The sequence below is a fragment of the Dipteris shenzhenensis genome, chromosome 24 (assembly GCF_047967505.1).
Source record: "Dipteris shenzhenensis isolate YYH24624 ecotype China chromosome 24, Dip_SZ_1.0, whole genome shotgun sequence".
Taxonomy (NCBI): Eukaryota; Viridiplantae; Streptophyta; class Polypodiopsida; order Gleicheniales; family Dipteridaceae; genus Dipteris; species Dipteris shenzhenensis.
Window position 1 is genome coordinate 11572909 of NC_141619.1, and position 19257 is coordinate 11592165.

Sequence of the window (19257 nt, forward strand, 5' to 3'; positions counted from 1 at the left end):
TGAGATAGGGATAGAGAGAGAGAGAGGGGGGAGATAGGGATAGAGAGAGAGAGAGAGAGGGGGGGGGAGCGAGGGAGAGAGAGAGAGAGAGAGAGAGGGGGGAGGGAGGGGGGAGAGAGAGAGAGAGAGAGAGAGAGAGAGAGAGAGAGAGAGAGAGAGGGGCGGGGGGAGATAGGGATAGAGAGAGAGAGAGAGAGAGAGGGGGGGGGGAGATAGGGAGCCTAGTAGCCTAACGGTTGTCTTATTATATTGCTATGGGCTCCATCGAGTTGAGAAACATAGAATTACTATTTGTCTTTTTGGTTGTCATTCCTTTTGCGTCAATCGTTATTATGTTCTAAGATAGTGCATGGATTATTACCAACATAGAACTCTTATTTTCCTTTGACAAACTGAGATGTTGCTTGCTTTGACCGAGAATTCTAGCAAACTTACAATGGAGATATATATATATATATAGATAGATAGATAGATAGAGAGAGAGAGAGAGAGAGAGAGAGAGAGAGATTAGTGCATGTGCATGTGCATCATGAGGGACACAATCAAAGGAAGAGAGAGAGAGAGAGAGAGAGAAGAGAGAGAGAGAGAGAGAGAGAGAGAGAGAGCATTTGTGTGTGTACAAGAAGGGGGGTGGGTGTTGTGCGAATGCTTTGCCTCTCTTCTAACTGAATAGTTCAGTAAAACTGAGCATAGAGCCAAGCCAAGTGGTGCCTATGCTGGAGGATTTTGAAACTTGAAATTCTATTGCTAGAAATTACAAACATTTTAAAATCTCACTTTGAGACCCAGCGGAGCGGGTCTTTAACCGATCGTAGACGGGTCATGCTACTCGTTTGTTAAATGGGGACTTAGTGGTTGTGCCGTCTTTATATTAGTATGTTATTGTTCAACATTTACTTAATGGTAACTTAAGAAGACTTACTTTCATTATGTAGGGTCATAGTGGTTTTCAACCTTATTTCAATGGAAAAAAAAAAGACCACTCCTCTAGGTATGCCATGGGACATATCCCGACCCCTGCTCATTGCGCTCAAACCTTTGAATCTCCTCCCCTCACAAATTCACCATCATTTGTCCAACAGATACAAGCACATGATGCATCTGTGATTACTCACCCTCTTGGGTGCACTCAAAAATTCAATTTGGAATGGAAAAAACCATCAACCTTATGATCAAGTTTCAATCGAGTACCCATGTTACTTGACCTCAACCCTCAAAATGTCTTAACAAGAATTTCGATCAAAGTAACATTCCCACCACCCACTCTTAACGTGAACCATTATTTTCTATACTTTAATATGTTTCTCTTCATAGTTAAAATTTTGCTCATGTCTTTAACAAGAATTTCGATCAAAGTAGCATATCCACCACTTGCTCTTAAGTTAAACCATTATTTTCTATACTTCACTATGTTTCTCTTCATAGTCAAATTTTCAAGCATATTGTGAACATATTTAACATAACAAGAGCCCCTTCAATCCTAATTAGAATGCACATTTTGCTAAAATTTTTAACTAGGTCTTTTTAACAAGTAGTGGGAATAAGCCATTAGCCTCTATTTTGAGGCCAAAATCTATTTTAACAAGTAGTGAACAAGTAGTGGGAATAAGCCCTTAGCCTCTATTTTGAGGCCAAAATTTATATACTCCTCCTATATTCACCTCTCAACTACCATCCAGTCAACTTTAACCGAGAACGAGATGCTTTGGAAAAAGTTGCCCCTTCATGTGTTTTCTTCCAGTTAATTGTCAAACACCAACCATGACTTTGCTTTAGATTAACTATGAGAGGTTAACTTTTATGTGCTTTAGTCTAAAACCATAATGTTTTAAGGAACAAATGTTAAAAGAGATTAAGGGGCAATCTCTATTATCTAGAACTATAAGTATTTTAAAATTCAGCTTTATGGTAGACACACACACACACACACACACACGTATATCAATTTACCAATTTCACTCACTTTATTTAGAGTTTTATCGACCTATCCTCTATGAATTGATCTCATAAAAGGATGAGGTTTGCACATGAGCCTACTAGATATGCATTAGGGAAATGGAATGAGAATCGAACATCTAAATCTACTAAGGAAAAGAGGCTTAAGATAGGCCGCCATGAGATAATGTTGTGAAATATCAAGGCAAGAAAAGAGACAAGCATGCATTTTAATGGTAACACTAGTGAGGAGTTCTACTTGTTTTTTAGTTGATGAATCATTTGCCAATTGGTTTCTCATTTGCTGCAAAGGCTCAATCTGTTTCTACAAATGCTAATTTTCAGGATTAGGAGCATTTGGGGTCCCTAACTACACAAGGTCCTTTTTATAATATATTTGAAACTTTGTTCTTTTTTTAAAATGTTTTGAGATTTTAAAATTGGTGAAATGATCTTTAGTCTCATTTGAGGTGAAATATCATTATGCATTTAATCATACAAAACTTGAGAGGAAGGAGACTAGCATGACGATCACCAAAGTTGTGACTCTTCTCACCACTAGGCCTACTCTGACATTTCTAAAAAACATTTATTATTATCAGATTCATGCTTCTAGTTTTACCAATTGAGATATGTTTTTCATGGGGCAATATGGCAAGACTTCATGCTTTTGAATTATGCTTTTGTGTTTCCTAGGAAATAATTATCCTTGTTGACATAAGGGTCAACTTTTGCTTGGGTGTAGCCAATCATGAAACTATTTTCAGGGCCATTTTGGGGCCGCAGTGCGATGCAATCTTGGGTGAATATTTGAATTTTGCGCGAACCCGCGCTCTCGTCGAAATTTTTTTGGATGTCATGATGCCACACTGGAGTAATAATGAGATGCAATCTATTTTTTTTTGAACACTGTAGAGCTTGACACATAGTAGCTCTGCACTACATCGTGAATCTCTGCACTTCTTCACGTAGCGCAGTATCTCGCCTGAGCCACCCGACCCCTTATCATCATGTAGCTTTTTCCCACAACTTTGCCACTTGCCACTGGGCACCGCACCCATGCAGATCATTAAAATTCAAGGTTGGCTTGGAGAGACCACTGCCTTGGTTCTTGGCGTAGTAATGAGATGCAATCTATCATTCTTAACACTGCCACAACACATTCTCTTGCTTGACCACCTGTCATTGTGGAGCCTTTTGCCACAGCTTTGCCCATGCAAATCATAGATTGGCTTGGAGAGACCACTGCGGTGGTTTTTGGCATAATAATGAGACGCAATCTATGATTCTGAGCATCACCTCAGTGCAGACTCTGGTTTGATGACCTATCATCACCCAGAATTCAAAGTTGTCTTAGAGAGACCACCACGCTGGTTCTTAGAGTTATAGCTCCGTTACTTATTTTTACGTATTATAGGAGGAGGTCTATGATGACCAACATGTTGGCAAACAAAAGGAGATCTATGATAGCCACCGTGCTGGTTCTTGGAGTTATATATTTGTGTACCAAGGAAAACTTATTTCCTTGGTGCAACCAAGTCTTTGGTCGGTGGCAAAATTCAAGAAAAGATGTGCCACCATCCTCACACTTAGTCACACAATGTGCTAAGTCAATATGCATGTGCCACCGCCATCCCACCAATGTGGTGGAATTGGTCTACTACTACAAAGGGCTATATAAGGAGGCCACTTCTCAAGCCTCAACATCTAATGCCAATACCCCTACCTCAAGTCCTTCTCCATCCAGAGTCTGTGTAGATCGCCATTGAAGCTCTACTGGTGGTAGAGAGCGCACGTGGTGGACAGCACCATCATTTGTATCTGATATGAAATTTTTATTTTGCTCTATTGTGTCTATTATTTGGTTATTGTACTATCGTTATTGTCAAACAATCTCTCCCTTGCATCATAGTTCTATAGTGCCTGATCTTGTGAACTCTTTTCCACATATTTTACACTTCCATTAATTAAGTGTTTTAGTTGTATTGACACAATTATGTGCAATGTCTAGTAGAAAACCATGTTTCTCTTGAGGCATGATTACTATCATCGAACATAAAAAGAAAAAAACTATCTTGAAGATTTGAATCTAAGCATGTAGTACAAAACATTTGCAAAATGGCTTTTGATTCAACATATCCAATTCTTAATACATCGCAATACTTTTAGCATACTACAAAAAATTACAAATGAGATATTTGACAACCAAGATATGGTTCAAATTTTCCATGCTCTAAATCATTGTCACATGACATTGGAATTGTTAGATTTGAATTCATGCTATGCTATCATGCATCAACAATTTTAGGCTCTTATTATCCACCATGGGACCTAGATTTGCATGGGTAACACCTCGCAGGATGGACACAATAGTTTTAACATGTGGTCCCTCGCACCTTTGCATGAGGTTTTACTTATTTCCCAACAAATGCTTACTCATACTTATGCCAAGTGCCATGAACTCTTTTTTGCAAATGTCGCATCTCCATTTATTACTATTTAACATTGTAACAAAATCCCATGGCTGCACAAGATTTTGACCTTGTCCACAAGGATCATTGTTTGCTTGGGTGTAGCCTTTTTTGGTGAGGTTCACGGAATTTTTTGTATATAGATATCTTGCATGACCCATAACTTATGCATTGCTCAACGGAATTTGGCAAACTTTGACTTCAAGTTGTAAACACTCTAAACTTGAACATGAGACGAAAAAACTATGGAATAAGGATTTGGAATGAGACCGTTAAAGCATTACAAGTGCTAAGTTGCATGTGAAGCATGAATCCTGAAGACTATAGGATATAGAAATTTATTCAAAAACATCAAAATTTTGTTCCATATATACATGCAACCAAGTAATCATTCAAAAGTACACTATGTGAGATTCTCCTAAACCCAAGGACACACCTAAATGAGAACTTTAGGTATGGGTTAATGGGCCTTCAATGTTGTGCTAAAGTGATGGAAACCCATTTGAGGGCATGCTCCATAACTTTTTTTGGATTTTTTGAAAACCAAAACGGATTGAAAATTTGAAATCGAAACTAGTGGGACTACTACATGGTGGTCTTAAAACATTGACAGTTGTTGATATTGGTATCTAGATTTACCCTAAACTAGAAGAAGTTGAAAAAGTGCAATTTGTGTATGTGCAAAAATCTTTTACTAAATCCAACACTATTTACAATTTCGAATTGTTTCTTTTTCCATGCACTTGCTTGCTATATGGCTCATAAGCATGCCAAAGGTCATTGCATTACATAATACATGGCATCAAACCCGATAGTGTGCCCTTTGGCCTATTTGTGTTTTGAAGCATTTTAGGTCACATTGCACTTGTTTGGGATATCCAATTTTGTTGACGTGTATCACCGGAGGGGGGAAACCCAGGGGTGGCTGAAAATTTTGCTATTCCTGTGAATTTCAAATTTCACACCTCTCATCCATTGAATCTTAGAATATTAAGTACTTGCAACCTGCCCACACCCTGTGAACGCCCTGCAATTTGCACGCACCTCGACGTGACCTTGCATAGACTTTGGTTTGCATTGTCTTCTTTCAGGTAAGTTATCTTCTATCCTTTGCTCGCCTCATAAGCTAGCTTCTCTAGGTCTATTCTAGACTAATTATGGCCATGGCTTCAATGGCAACATGCAGCTTGCCATGGCTTGCAAGAGAATTAGACAGAGGTTACGAGGTAGAAAAGTTGAAAAGATTGGTCAAGGCACAAGGAATAGATTGCAGGTTGAGGAAAGCAATGGAACAATATCAAAATGGCAATGGAAGACACTTTTGAAACATTTGCGAATGGAGTAACAATGAGAAGAAATCAAAATCCTTGTAGAGTAGCAACATGAAGCAGTTGCAGATACACGCATTTGATCATTGCCATCAGAGCGAAGAACATGAGCTCTGGTGTCACGATTGGTGTGAGCATTCGAGGTAGGAACATCAGGCCATTCTGGTGAATACTAGTCTCGAGTCTTCACAAGCTTTAGCGTGCTGCACCCTAAAGTTCCTATAGTAACAACCCTACTAACACCTCAGGAGATGCACGCCCAAGAGGCGATTCTATCTAACCTTAGAAATGGCCTACAAAAAGTGAAAGGGGTGCACAACTTAGATAAACTAGCTACAAAGAGGCCAACATTAGCTATGTTGGTGTCCCCTGGAACAAAGGAGAAACATCTTGGGCGCACAATTTTAAAGATGTTGTCAATTAGAAGGACCAACGAGCTATTGAATGTAGAGTAGAAGCAATGCACAATCATCCCAATCGGAGAAGTCTGTGGGATCCAACAGAACACAAGAAAAGGAGAGACAACCTAAGTGCGGAAGTCATTGCTAGAGTGTCAATGTTTTGGCACAAAAATATGGAGTTTTTCCAAATAGAAAGGACATTTATGAAAAGCGGAGAGGACATAAGGTGTTTGAGAGCACATCATACACATGCTTGATACAACGTAGGTCAGTGGTGCCTAAAGTAGCCTGGTGGTTGTTTGTGGTTGAGCTTTGAGATAGTTTACTTTTCATTTCTTAAACTAGGCTTGGACTAAATGTGATTGCCCTAAAGCAGCCCGTTGGTTGGAACATCATGCAACTATATGCTAGTTCAGCTCAATCACCAATTAATGTGATTTTCCTGAACCAACGTGGTTGTACAGACATTAGTTGTTGACCAGCTCGGTGGCATGGTTGAGCAAAAATTAATAGCAATATATTTTGCAATAGAAAAGAAATATATTGCTATTTTACTAAACCAGCCCAGTGGTTGAAACATCATGCAACCATGGCTACTTCGGCTCAATCACTAGTTATGTGATTACCCTGAACCAGCATGGTTGAATAGACATTAGTTAAATCATGACTCCTTTAGCTCATTCCCCAGCTATATGATTGTCATGAACTAGCGTGGTTGAACATACATTAGTTGACCAGCTAGTGGTGTGGTTGACAAAAAATTAACAGCAATATATTTCGCAATAGAAAAATAATATATTATTATTTTACTAAACCATCCCAGTGGTTGAAACATCATGCAATCGTGGCTACTTTAGCGAGTCAATCACTAGTTATGTGATTGTCTTGAATCAGTGTGGTTGAACATACATTAGTTGTTGATGGTCCCAGTGGTTGAAACTACTGTGTTTCTTAGTGCTATTCGGGTCATTCAGAAATGAAAAGCAATACATTGTTATTTTCTAATTCTGAAATTCATAAATAAAAATCAATATACTTGTTATTGTCTAATATGTGAAGTTGAGACTTTTAGGCTAAACTAATCCGATGGTTGAAATTGTGAGTATCCTAAACCAGCCCTATAGTTAAAATTGTGACTAACACGGTGGTTGAAATTGTTTTGCTTCTAGTAGCTTGATTCCTTCAATTATTAGATAATTAGTTCAATTATTAGATAATTAGTTCAATTTAGAGTCTTTAAATACTTTAATTAGATCACGTTTTTGCATGTACTATGTTTTAACTTGGTTTAGTAGTACAAAAAGGGGGCTCATTGTACTGAGACTGTATTGTTGTTCCATTTAAAATAGGGCTCACTATTCTGTTGTTCCCGTATGTTGGGTCAGTAGATGGATTTGTATCTCAAGTTTATGGATCGGAATCTTGACATTTCAGTTGGGTGCAGTAGCTTTGAGCATTGTGAGCCTTGGTACATCAGGAAACTCAAAGACAAGAATGCTTGTTGTTGTAAAATAGGCATAGACTTTGACCTAGCTTGACAAGCTATGAATGACTTGAGATCTGGTCGTGTTGGAGCATTGCTCCATGGGGATCAATGCCCATGTCTGTCCGATGAACGTACAATCTGTAGGCCACTTGGATCCTCATCATGTGTTGCAAGGGAGAGCAGGATTTATAGCGTAAGGGCTATATGGGAGCCAGTGGTTTGTCCAAAGGGAGATCGTGAGTGGCACCGCATTGAATGCATTTGTGGCACATGCAAGCATTTCAATCTAAAGCTGAAGAAGAAGACATTTCATGTCTGTCCAAATGAAATGAGGGAAGACAACCATGTTACTCTAAAATGGAGGAGATTTGAAAATGTTAATGTTGAAGGATCCGATAAAAAGAGATGGCTACTATTGTATAAGAGCACTCAGCCGAGGGAGCTTATAGGTCACGTGGTTCAATCCATCCCAAAATATAAGCTTCACAATGTCATAGCTAGCTGGCAGGATAAGCACTTTAGGATATGCCTTGCCAATTTTCCCCATGACACTATCGTCTCTGTCATAGATTTTGCTAAAAATTATTTATTTCTAGAACAAGATGAGATACAAAGTGTTCACTGGTACAACAAGCAAATAACAATTCTTGTGCATATCACATACAATCATTTGCTTGACTCTTCTACAATTGATGCTAATCTGCTTGCTCACTCATAGGAGTCCAGGACAGTGCAATGCACATACCACTTCTACATTTAGATGATAGGGAATATGACACCTTATTTGTGTGGCATGCTTTTCTACTGCATTGGGAATGGCTGAAAGTCCCCATGCCGGAAATATAAAACAACATTGGGTGTGGTCAAATGGTGCTACCTCTCAATTTAAATAAGCTCATGGATTCTACTTTGTCTCAAGGTTCAAATCCTTGACTGGTCTAGACATGTTGTGGAATGTATTTGGGTCTAGCCGTGGCAAGGGTGAACATGATGGATGCGGTGCTGTTATTAAGCAAGTTTTGTTTAAACACCAATTAACATGCCCTTAAGAAAAGCTCAATGATGCCCATGATGCTCTAACATGGCTTACAGCCAACCTCTCCACAGGTGTGCATTCAACATATAGTAAACAAAAAAAAAAACACATGGTACAAACAAAGCCTTAACAATAGTGTAGTACATAGAGTGTTCCATGAAGTGAAAGTGGATGAAGTGCAAAGGAGAAGCCAAGACAATTGTGAGAAAATTAAAGGAGTTCATGGTGGGCACATCATGTGGGGATTTTCAAACAACCACCTGATTAAAACAAGAAAACTCTCTTGTTTATGCAGTGCGTGCATCATAGGGGATCATGACGATTTTGAGAATTTTACAACTGTGAAGACATGGTAGGGAGTTCAAGTTTTGCCTCTATGTTTAGATGGAGTGACAAACAATGGAGAGACAAACAACGACTCTCCATAGTTTGGGGAGAGTGTTGATGACCTCACTGATTGTCTGGAAGACGGGGATAACTTTGCAGTTGTCGTTGCCTGTGGGGAGAATGAGGAAGATGACCCATACTTTCTATTGTAGTGCACAAAACCTAAGCACAAGGTTGAGGAAGCATTTAAGGATAATTAGGAAACAACCTATGAGAAGTGGGATGTAGTAGTTAGAGCTTTTTGTTAGAAAAAAACATCCAAGAAAGGCCACAATAACGAACTACTACATAAAAGTCCACAAACATTTGTGTACTCTCATCTAGTAAGAAGCTATTAAGTTCCAGATGCAACCTATGCGACAACAAAAGAAGAGCAAGAGTATCTTCAAATTGGATTTAGACATGCATGAGCACATCATCTTGGGGTGTCTTGGAGCAGTGTACGAGGACGACTAAGATAGTACTAAGAAAATGTAGTCTCATTGCAAGGAAACAATATTCCACTTATCCTAGAAAATGGAAAATGTATTTGAGACTATGCTTCTTTTTGTAAATCCCAAACTAATTACTGCACCTATTTTTGTAAATACCAAGTGATTTATCCCAAACAACCACCACGCTAGTTTTATTAAATCCCATAATGAATCCACAAATCCATAAATCCTTAACGAATGAATTGTATGCCATTCATCTTGTAATAATAGAAGCAAACCACCACATTGGTGGCTGTTAATATCCTAGTGTGCAACCAACCACCGTGCTAGTGACCACTTATCCTACACTACTGCCGTGCTATCCTAAAACTCATTGCAAAGTGCTATACTAAAGCAATACCTAATATGGAAGTAGGTTCAGGTATTACAAGCACCATAGATCATGGATGATGCCAGTCCGAGAAAGTCCACAAGTCCAAGAAATGCTTGCAAGATTTTTACTTTTTCAAAAATACGACATTTTGCGGCTCAAGGAAATTTCAAACTCCCAACTATCTTATCAATCTCTCTATAGCAAGCATCTCCCAACTCTTTAGGCCCGTTTATGAGCTATCGCAGACCTCACTACACACTCGGATCACCAATTGCTTGCTTGCCTCTATCGACTTGTACGCTCATAGTAACTCCTTCTTTCGCTTGGGCCTCTTCATCCTAGTATTGGCGCTCTATACAACTTTGCATCGCCATCATGTCCTGCCAAAAGAAACCTACATCATGATCTTGACAAGTACCTTAAAGGAGTAGGAAAAACGATAGCTAGAGAAATTAATATTCATCGCCTTTGCCGACTCCAAGTCATATAGCCAATGGCAAAGCATGTCCTCCTTGTAGCTATTATCCTCCCTCTTCTCTAGGTCTGGTTCTACGGGGAGGTCATCCAACATTGCTCTCAGATAGAACATGAGCATTCCAAAGTCTTTTGGGTATGCCATACATTTGTAGTAGGTGGATTGGTGTATAGAGTTTCAAGGATAGATTTCATAATGGGCTCCTAGTTGTGTATGCATTGCACTTAAATAGGGAGAGAGCTCATTGAGCCCAGCCTTCTCATTCTTCTTTCATACGACTTGACATGTCTACCTCTCATCATTCGACTTAGGTGGGTCGTCTTCTCTATCAATGTGTTGGAACTCTAGCAAAGATATGCAAAGATAATGTGTGAGCAATGAATTCCATAAAAGGAAGTTACAAAAAGGATCACAAATACATGGGGTGATGTCACAAGAATTTATGTGAGGACCTATAATTACTCACTTTCCAGTTACGACCACCTGGCTTGCATGACCAATAAAGTGTAGTTAGTTACCAGCCACCGGGCCTGCATGTTCAGTAGAGTGCACTTAAAAATACCAATCCTCATCGAGCTTGCATGCTTAGTAGAGTGTAGGTATTTTACCATAGTTAATTACTAGGACAGTGTCACAAGAATCTATGTGAATAAACCACTGCATTGGTGGTAGTTAATATCCTAGTGTGCAACCAACCACTGTGCTAGTGACCACTTATCCCGTATTAGAGGGGTGGTCAGTCCCTAAAAAAGACCCGAGTAGTATATGTCCAAGATTTATACATTTGAATTGGTTTCACTAAGAATGAAAAAGTGGTTCTGAGGTTGAAATCGAAAAAAAAAAAAAGACGGGTGAAAACAAAAAAAAAAGATGGGTGAAAAAAAAAAAAAGACTAGCCAGAGCTCCAAGAGATCAAGTGTGCCATTTCTGAAGAGCTTTATATTCAGATACGAATTTTAGGATAATGGCACAAGATAGAGCACAGTGGGAGCCTTCAGCAATGTACTTCGCAAATTGTGGGTGCTTATAATATTGAAGGCCTTCCCACAGTTCTTACTGCAATTGATCCAATCTCGAGTCAATGTTGTGGAACACTAGGTACCTCCTCCAATCAATCAATCTCTTGTACGACAATCTTGGATTACCAAGGGACCCATTGCAAAATGGCTGGCTAAAGAAATGTTGTTGCTACCGTGGCTTTCCATCTATGTTCCCTCTATGTTCCTTTGTTGTTTCTTCACTGGTTTGTATCGAAGAGCATGCAAAATTTAGTGATCTTTTTGCAATATATAGACTAGATGATTATAGATATATTCAAAATAACTTAAGTCACTTTGGAAATATTATAATATTGCTTATATATACATGTACATATATTATTATATGTATATATATATCTTAACAATTGCACTTACATTGAGAAATATGAAATCGCATAACTAATCCACAAATCCACAATTCCTAAACAAATGAATTATATGCCATTCATCTTGTCTTGTAATAATAATAATAGAAGCAAACCACCACGCTGGTGGCAGTTATACTCCTAGTGTGCAACCAACCATGCAACCAACCACTGTACTGGTGACCAACCACCACGCTCGTGGGGCAGTTAAGTTAATATCTCGGGGGGGTCACTATGTATAAACCCTCTATATCATGTGTGTTCAAGGCCTATTTCTAAAATCCCTTATCTGTAAATTTTTCATTACTAAAATGTACCCCTTTTTCTATACAAATCTGTAAATTTTTTCCAAAACTATTTTAAATAGTCCCTTATGTATATTTATTTCTATAAATTTTAGAAATAGAAAATATCCTTCTGTTGAACTCACGTGATAGGGTTACATATTATGAGTGACCCCCCCGAGGTTAATATCCTCATAATAATAGAAGCAAACCACTGCATTGGTGGTAGTTAATATCCTAGTGTGCAACCAACCTCCGAGCTGCAACCAACCAGTGCTATTATACTAAAAATAATTGCATTCCTGCAAAGTGTTATCCTAAAATAGATACATTGCCCATGTAAACTTTGGAGAAAATTAATAATTCAATAGATTACATAGTTTACATCTCAAAGACTCCTTTTCTTGAAATTACATCTCAAAGAATCCTTTCCTTTAGGGGGCTAGTTCCACATTGCTTTGAGATGGTCACCTTTTTGAGCTCCTTGATTGTAGGCTTGTCCTTCCTTGCTCCTTTCGTTCCTCCTTTCTTGAAGGGGGCTGGTTTCTTCCTTCAGGGGCCCAACCCCTCCCTTCATGTTGCTTCCTCTTTCGTTGCTTTGAGCTTCCTAGTTGCAGACTCGGCCCTTCTTGCTCCTTTCCTAAAGGGGCTTAGCTCCTCCCTTTAGGCTTCTTTTCCTCGCAATCAATGGCCTTCTTCAATTCAAGCTCCTTGTCTTTTGCATTTTTTTCCCAAATGACAAATTGAGCTATAGCATCTACTTTCTCATTGTAGATAGCTATAGCAGCAGGTAGGCACATTTGATCTGTCCATGACCTGGGCAATGGCAAATGACATTGTCTACATAGCGATCTTGCATGCACAAGCACCCCAAAGCAAAAAACATGCACAGGGTGGTAGCATGCAAGCCATTGGGTCATGTAGTCATCTATGATGGGGTATTGCAAACCATGCATTTTGGGCCCTACTGCATAACAGGATAGGCATCCGATTTAACTATTGCAGACATCAATACAATAGTCTTTCTTTGTACATGATGAAGTTTCTTCTTGATTACTTCCTCACTCATCCTAAGGCTGTGAATGTTCTCCTTCATCTCCTCCACTCTTTGCTCACTCCATACAATGGCTTCATCTAATTCCCTCAACATCTCTTGAAGGTGCTTAAATTGCTCAAAAACATCAACATGGGACGTTTCCAAGACTTCCACTCTAGTTTGGAAATCTCTCACGACAACGGATTGCTTTTCAAAACTTTTGAAAGCCACTACAAGCTCATGCACAACCCTATTATAATCTTGTTGCAAGGTCTTGTAGCTTACTTCAAATAATGTTTCTAGATAACAACCCCCATTGTGGCTGCTACAAGTTGCTCCACCCTGGCTATTCTCTACATCCATCTGCCTCATTGTCTTCTCCACCTTGGCTTCTCTCTGCTCCATCGTTCCTGGACTTAAATCTCTCTCACAGATCCTGCATCCCCGCTCTAGTTTTTGCATTCTTCCTTTTCAGTTCCTCCATCATCTGTTTTTCAATGTTCAATGCGTTTTTCATGTTGCAAAGTTGTTTGTAAAAAGACTCCTTTTTAGCTCTTTGATCTTCAAGCTCCTTTTACATCATTGCTAGCTTCTTGTCTGGGATGTCCCCATTAGTTCTAACTTCTTCAAGCCTATCTTGGAGCTCCTTGATGCGCTTCTTTGCTTCTTCTCTTCTATTCATTTCTATATCGATCGTCTTTGCAGCGGCCTTAGCTTACTATCATGCCTACAAGGCCCTCACTTTTGCCTCCTCTACCTTGGACTCTGTACCTCCTTGAGAATTTTCTCAAGTTGCGGTGCCTTTGCTGCATCGGTGGCTTTCTCTTGTAGAAAAGTCACCTTCTGAGAGTCCATCTTCTTATTGTATTGCTCAAAAATCCCTTTGAGGGTAGATGTCATCAGGTCCATTGCAACTCCAATGGACTGAGATGATAATTTGGATTTGCCATCCATGCAATTCTTCAGGTTGGTTATCACACTCTTGGAGATCTCCCTTGAGAAAGAGACATCACCTCCTTTCAGTTGCTCTACTCCTACTTGAACCTACAAGAACTTCATGGTTCCTCTCATATTAGGAAAGAAGTGCATTGTCCTCTTCAACACATCATGGAGGTTTGTTGGCAAGCTAGAAAGCTTGACTCCACCATCTTTACTAATTTGAGCATCGGGGTATACATCTAGAATATCTTGTCTCTTCCATTGCTTCTCAAAGAAGTGTGCTTGCAAATTGCCTCTAGGAAGGCCTAGTGCATTTTTAATCATGCTTTCAGTGATGGTAATCTTCTAACCTTGATAGACTATAGGGAGGAGAGAGAAGGAGGGAGGGAATTCAACATTTGAATTTTTTGGTTCCCACCTAGGAGTAAGAGTTGTGTAAGAGGTGTAAGATGTGGGGTCACTTGTGGGCTTAACCCACCTAGGTGAGGGGGGGTTAGGACTTTTTGGGACCTACTTTGGCCCTTTTACTAGGACTAATCCATTTCTTAATCCATTCCTTATGAGGCCCTTTTGAGACCCAATTCTCCCCTAATGGTCCTAGCCCTATCTCTCCTTCCCCTTCCAAGAGGTTGAGGTGAGGGAGGCCAATGAAGTTACTCTCCCTCCTCGTCCTTTGAAAGCTGCCTCTTCTCTTCTCCTCCACCTAAGCCTCATCCTGAATATCAAGATGCCAACTTGGAGGAGCTTTCCGAGAGGTTAATGGGCTGCTCATCACCATTGATTGCTTGAAGATCTCTTAGAAAGCTGATTCTTGCTCATGATCTGCTAGTGCTCTTTATAATACTTGAGAGCGGTGGGACATTCATATTCGACTCTAGAGGTGGAATTTTGACTTGAAGTCTTGAGAAAGATGTAGAGGACTTTAAACTCTATATTTTTGCCTTTTAGATTGAATTAATTCAAGTTTTTAGTCAAAAGTTATGGCTTCTTCAAGTTCTGATGAAATTTGAGTTCATGACGGAATTCCTACTACCTATTGCTATTATAAGTGATGTATCTTTTGAATAAGTTCTATTCCAGTTCTTAGATGTTGCTGCAGCCCCATTTGATGTAAAGTGACTTTGATGTATCATTAATCTCTTTGCATTGCTAGAATCCTTCTCTGCCCACCATTTGCCACAAATTTCACCGCCATTCTCTACCCCAACCTACTCCCCAACATCTGAAGTTGCTACTCCAAGTCTTGAGGTATTCCAATAGGAGTTTAAAATCTTCAACTTGCTGGCCTTGCACTAGTACTTTCATTTTTTCAGCGATGGAGTCTTTGCTGAGATATCGAGCTACACTCGTGATATGCCAGGGTGACCGTTGTGCATTTATGTCACCGACTTGTTAGCTACAGATGTTAGATATCAATGCTCCACTCTCATGTAACTACACAAGAACCATCTAACTCTACTTGTAAGCCCCCCATATGAGGAGAAGGCATTTGAGTAGCTCGGTTATCCAGTAGGTCCTCGTTTGGATACTAGATGGGGGCCATGTGTGGCCTGATGGCTGGACGGAGTTGGCACACTGCCAACTAGGCTACATGCAAGTGCGGGAAGGCATCCCATGACTGACCGCATTGAGGGTAGACAGAGCATTTCCCGAGGCAGCCCACTCTCGGGTTGCGGGGCCCGTTTAGAGTCCCAGATGATCCTGGATGGCTGTGGGCCGAACGGAGACGGTAGGTTAGTTGCTCTATTTTGCGCACCAGCTCTATCATGTGGTCGGTGGCCTATTTCAGGACTGACCCCCAGTCGACCGTTTTGGGTGGACTAGGTCGGTCACCCAATTGAGCCCAACCAACTACGACTGGTGGCTATATAAGAGCAAGCCCGTGAAGCCCATTTCATCACTGGCTATAGCAACCCTGATTCCTTAGCATCCAACCTCTGTTCTCTACTGTTTCCAGCTCGCCACCGAAGCTTCTTTCATAGGAGCGCATGGTTAGGAGGTAGCACCATCTATTGTATCAGTTCTACAGTAATCAAATTTTTGATTCTCCATACTATCTGTTTTCTCTCTTGCGTACGAGATCCTGTTATCTGTTGAGCACAGACGTTGTATTATTTTCTTACATGGTATCAGAGCCTGGACTCTAGCAAGAAGATTTGGTAGTGTGTTTCTGTTTGCAAGCAGATTGTGAGAGATGGCCCAGCCTGCAAGACTGCGAATCCCACCGTTCGGTGAAAGCGAAAAGTTGGACGGCTCTAACTATCCACTCTGGAAGTTCAAGATGAAGACCATCCTAAGCGCATATGAACTTTGGGACACTGCTACTGGGGTGGATGTGAGGCCAGTTGTGAGACTAGATCCAGCCAATGCAGGACAACAGATAGTACCAATTGCGAATGAGATTCTCGCATGGACAAGAAGAAATGCATATGCACTGTGTTCTATTGTCTGCAATGTAAGTGATTCTATCATGGCGTTAATTCAACATGTCACCACAGCGGAGGAGGCATGGACGGTCTTGAAAAATCAGTATGAGACCACGAATCAGATGTGGATTCAGAATCTGGAGACTCAACTCGCGAACGAGAAATTGTCTGAGTCTGAAGCGGCAGAGAAGTTCATCACCAGGGTGAAGAATCTACACGATCAGATGACTGCAATTGGCATCACCATCACCAGCGAGAATCTAGCATGAAGGTGCATACGGATTCTCCCACCAAAGTACGACGGTCTTGTTACGACGCTGAATACGCAGAACATAAATCCGCCCCTCAACTTTGAGGATTTCAGTGCGATGCTTCTGGAGGAGGAGATGCGTCAAAAGACGAGGACTGGAGAAGATTCTACGCTAGATCAAAGAAAGGTAAGGGTAAGGACTCTAGTAACCCATCTTCTTTTGATGATAAAAAGAGAAAGAAGAAGATCAAGTGCTTCTATTGCAATAAGGCAGGGCACAAGCAGAATGAGTGCCGAAAGAAGATTGCAGATGAGAAGAATGGAGTAAAGAAAGAGTCTAGCAACAGCATGCAAGCAGCACCAGTAGAGCTGTTCATAGCAATTGAGAAGATTTGCATGGAGGTAGTTCATGTACCTATGGATGAACCTTGGATCATTGACAGTGGTGCATCGCGCCACATGACCGGTCAGAAGGATTGGTATACCTCTCTACAGCCAGTAGGGAATGACTTCCTGGTAGCAGTCGGCAATGATGCAAAATGTCCAGCAAAAGGAAAAGGTACGATTGCTCTCAAGTCAGATGGAGTTGTAAAATAGTTGTCCGATGTTCTTTATGTGCCAGACATCAAGAGGAACTTGTTGTCCATTTCTGTGATCACAGATTAGGACCTCAAAGTTCACTTCGATAAGAATGGTGCACAGATTGTGGATCTTCAAGGGAAGGTCATTGGTAAAGGTACACGGCGCAACAACATCTACGAACTCTCAGCTTTCAGTGCTCGAGTGGATGTGAAGAACACTAAGCTATGGCATTTGAGGTTTGGTCATCTAAACCTTAGTTCTTTGAAGGAGATGCATAAAAGTGGAATGATTGTAGACCTACCAGAAATTTCACATCTACCCGATGTATGTGAAGCTTGCATGATGGGCAAGCAGCATCGGCAACCCTTTCCTAAAGAGGCCAGCAGGGCAAAGGCTCCTCTAGAGCTCGTTCACATGGACCTCTGCGGAAAGATGGAGATGGAAGCTTTGGGTGGTTCCTACTACTTCATGACGCTGATCGATGACTACAGTAGAAGGATATGGATATACTTCTTGAAGACTAAAGACGAGGCTTTTATTAAGTTCAAGAAATGGCATGTAATGGTCGAGAAAGAAACGGGGAAGAAGGTGAAGAAATTGAGATCAAACAGAGGTGGCAAGTTCACATCAACTGAATTTGAGAGTTACTGCAAAAGTCACGAGATCAAGAGGCAAAAACCCCTGCCACATACATCACAACAAAATGGAGTAGCAGAACGCAAGATGCGCATCATCTGTGAAATGGGCAGGAGTATGATGAAAGGGAAAGATTTGCCAAAGACTTTTTGGGTTGAAGCATGTAACACTGCAGTTTACATTCTGAATCGTAGCTACACAAAAGCTGTGAATGGGATGACTCCACTGCAGGGCTTTTCTGGTAAGAAACCTTACAGTTGCACATTTCAGAGTCTTTGGATGTGACTATTTTGTGCATGTCCCTGATGCTAACAGGACCAAATGGGAACCGAAGAGCCGGAAGTGTATTTTCTTGGGCTACAGTGAAGAGGCGAAGAGTTACCATCTCTATAACCCTGTTACCAAGAAGGTAATAGTAAGTCGCGATGTGGTCTTCTCAGAATAGCCGCATCAATTGGAGGAGGATGCTTCCTTCCTAGACAACCAGGACTAGGATATCCATCCAGTACCACCACCAATAGCAGACCGAACTCCCCCAATGGTGCTTGGGAGGATTCAAGATAAAGAAGATGAAGAAGAGCCTACAGAACCACAACGGCAAAAGCCATTCCTGAAGTGGGTAAAGCAGCTTTTGGACGGCAGAGAACCTCCAGCCATTGGGGAGGAACCATCCGAATACCACCGGTCCAAGAGATTAGACGAGCAAAGAAGAGCGCAGGAACACTTGGTCAACTATGCTTTGATGACAGAAGTGATCCGTGCTGATGAACCCAAGTGTCTTGAAGAGGCACATGGTGATGATAGATGGATGGAGGCTATGCAGTCCGAGTATGGCTCCATAATGAAGAACAACACTTGGGACCTTGTGGATCGTCCACCAAAATGCAAGGTAATTGGCACCAAGTGGGTGTACAAGACCAAGTACAAGTCCGACGGCACATTGGATAAGTACAAGGCTCGGCTCATGGCAAAAGGATTTGCACAAGTACATGGTTTTGATTATTAGGATACTTTTGCTCCCACAGCTCGACTAACCACAATTCGAAGTGTTTTGGCTTTAACTGCCCAGGGAAGTTGGCCCGTGTTTCAAATGGATGTAAAATCTGCCTTTCTGAATGGGGATCTCAAGGAGGAGGTATACATGGAACAACCACCAGGTTTTGTGATCCCCGGTTCAGAAGGTAAAGTTTGTAAACTAAAGAAGGCACTTTACAGGCTGAAACAGGCCCCACGATTGTGGTACCAGTGAATTGATGCCTACTTTCTACAAAACGGGTTCAGGAGGAGCCCATCAGATGCAAATTTGTATATCTTCAGAGAAGGAGGTAGGTGTATGATCGTGGTCCTTTATGTGGACGACCTTGTCATAATAG

General features: G+C 40.8%; 1 protein-coding gene across 1 annotated transcript in view; it reads left to right on the forward strand.

Moving 5' to 3' along the window:
* LOC147886222 (uncharacterized) overlaps positions 1-7650 on the forward strand; it is a 21998-nt gene extending 14348 nt beyond the window's left edge. The window contains exon 5 of the mRNA XM_087395068.1: positions 7570-7650. Within this exon, the coding sequence (XP_087251194.1) occupies positions 7570-7650 (81 nt within the window). The remainder of the gene's footprint in view (positions 1-7569) is intronic.
* The last annotated feature ends 11607 nt before the right edge of the window (positions 7651-19257 follow it).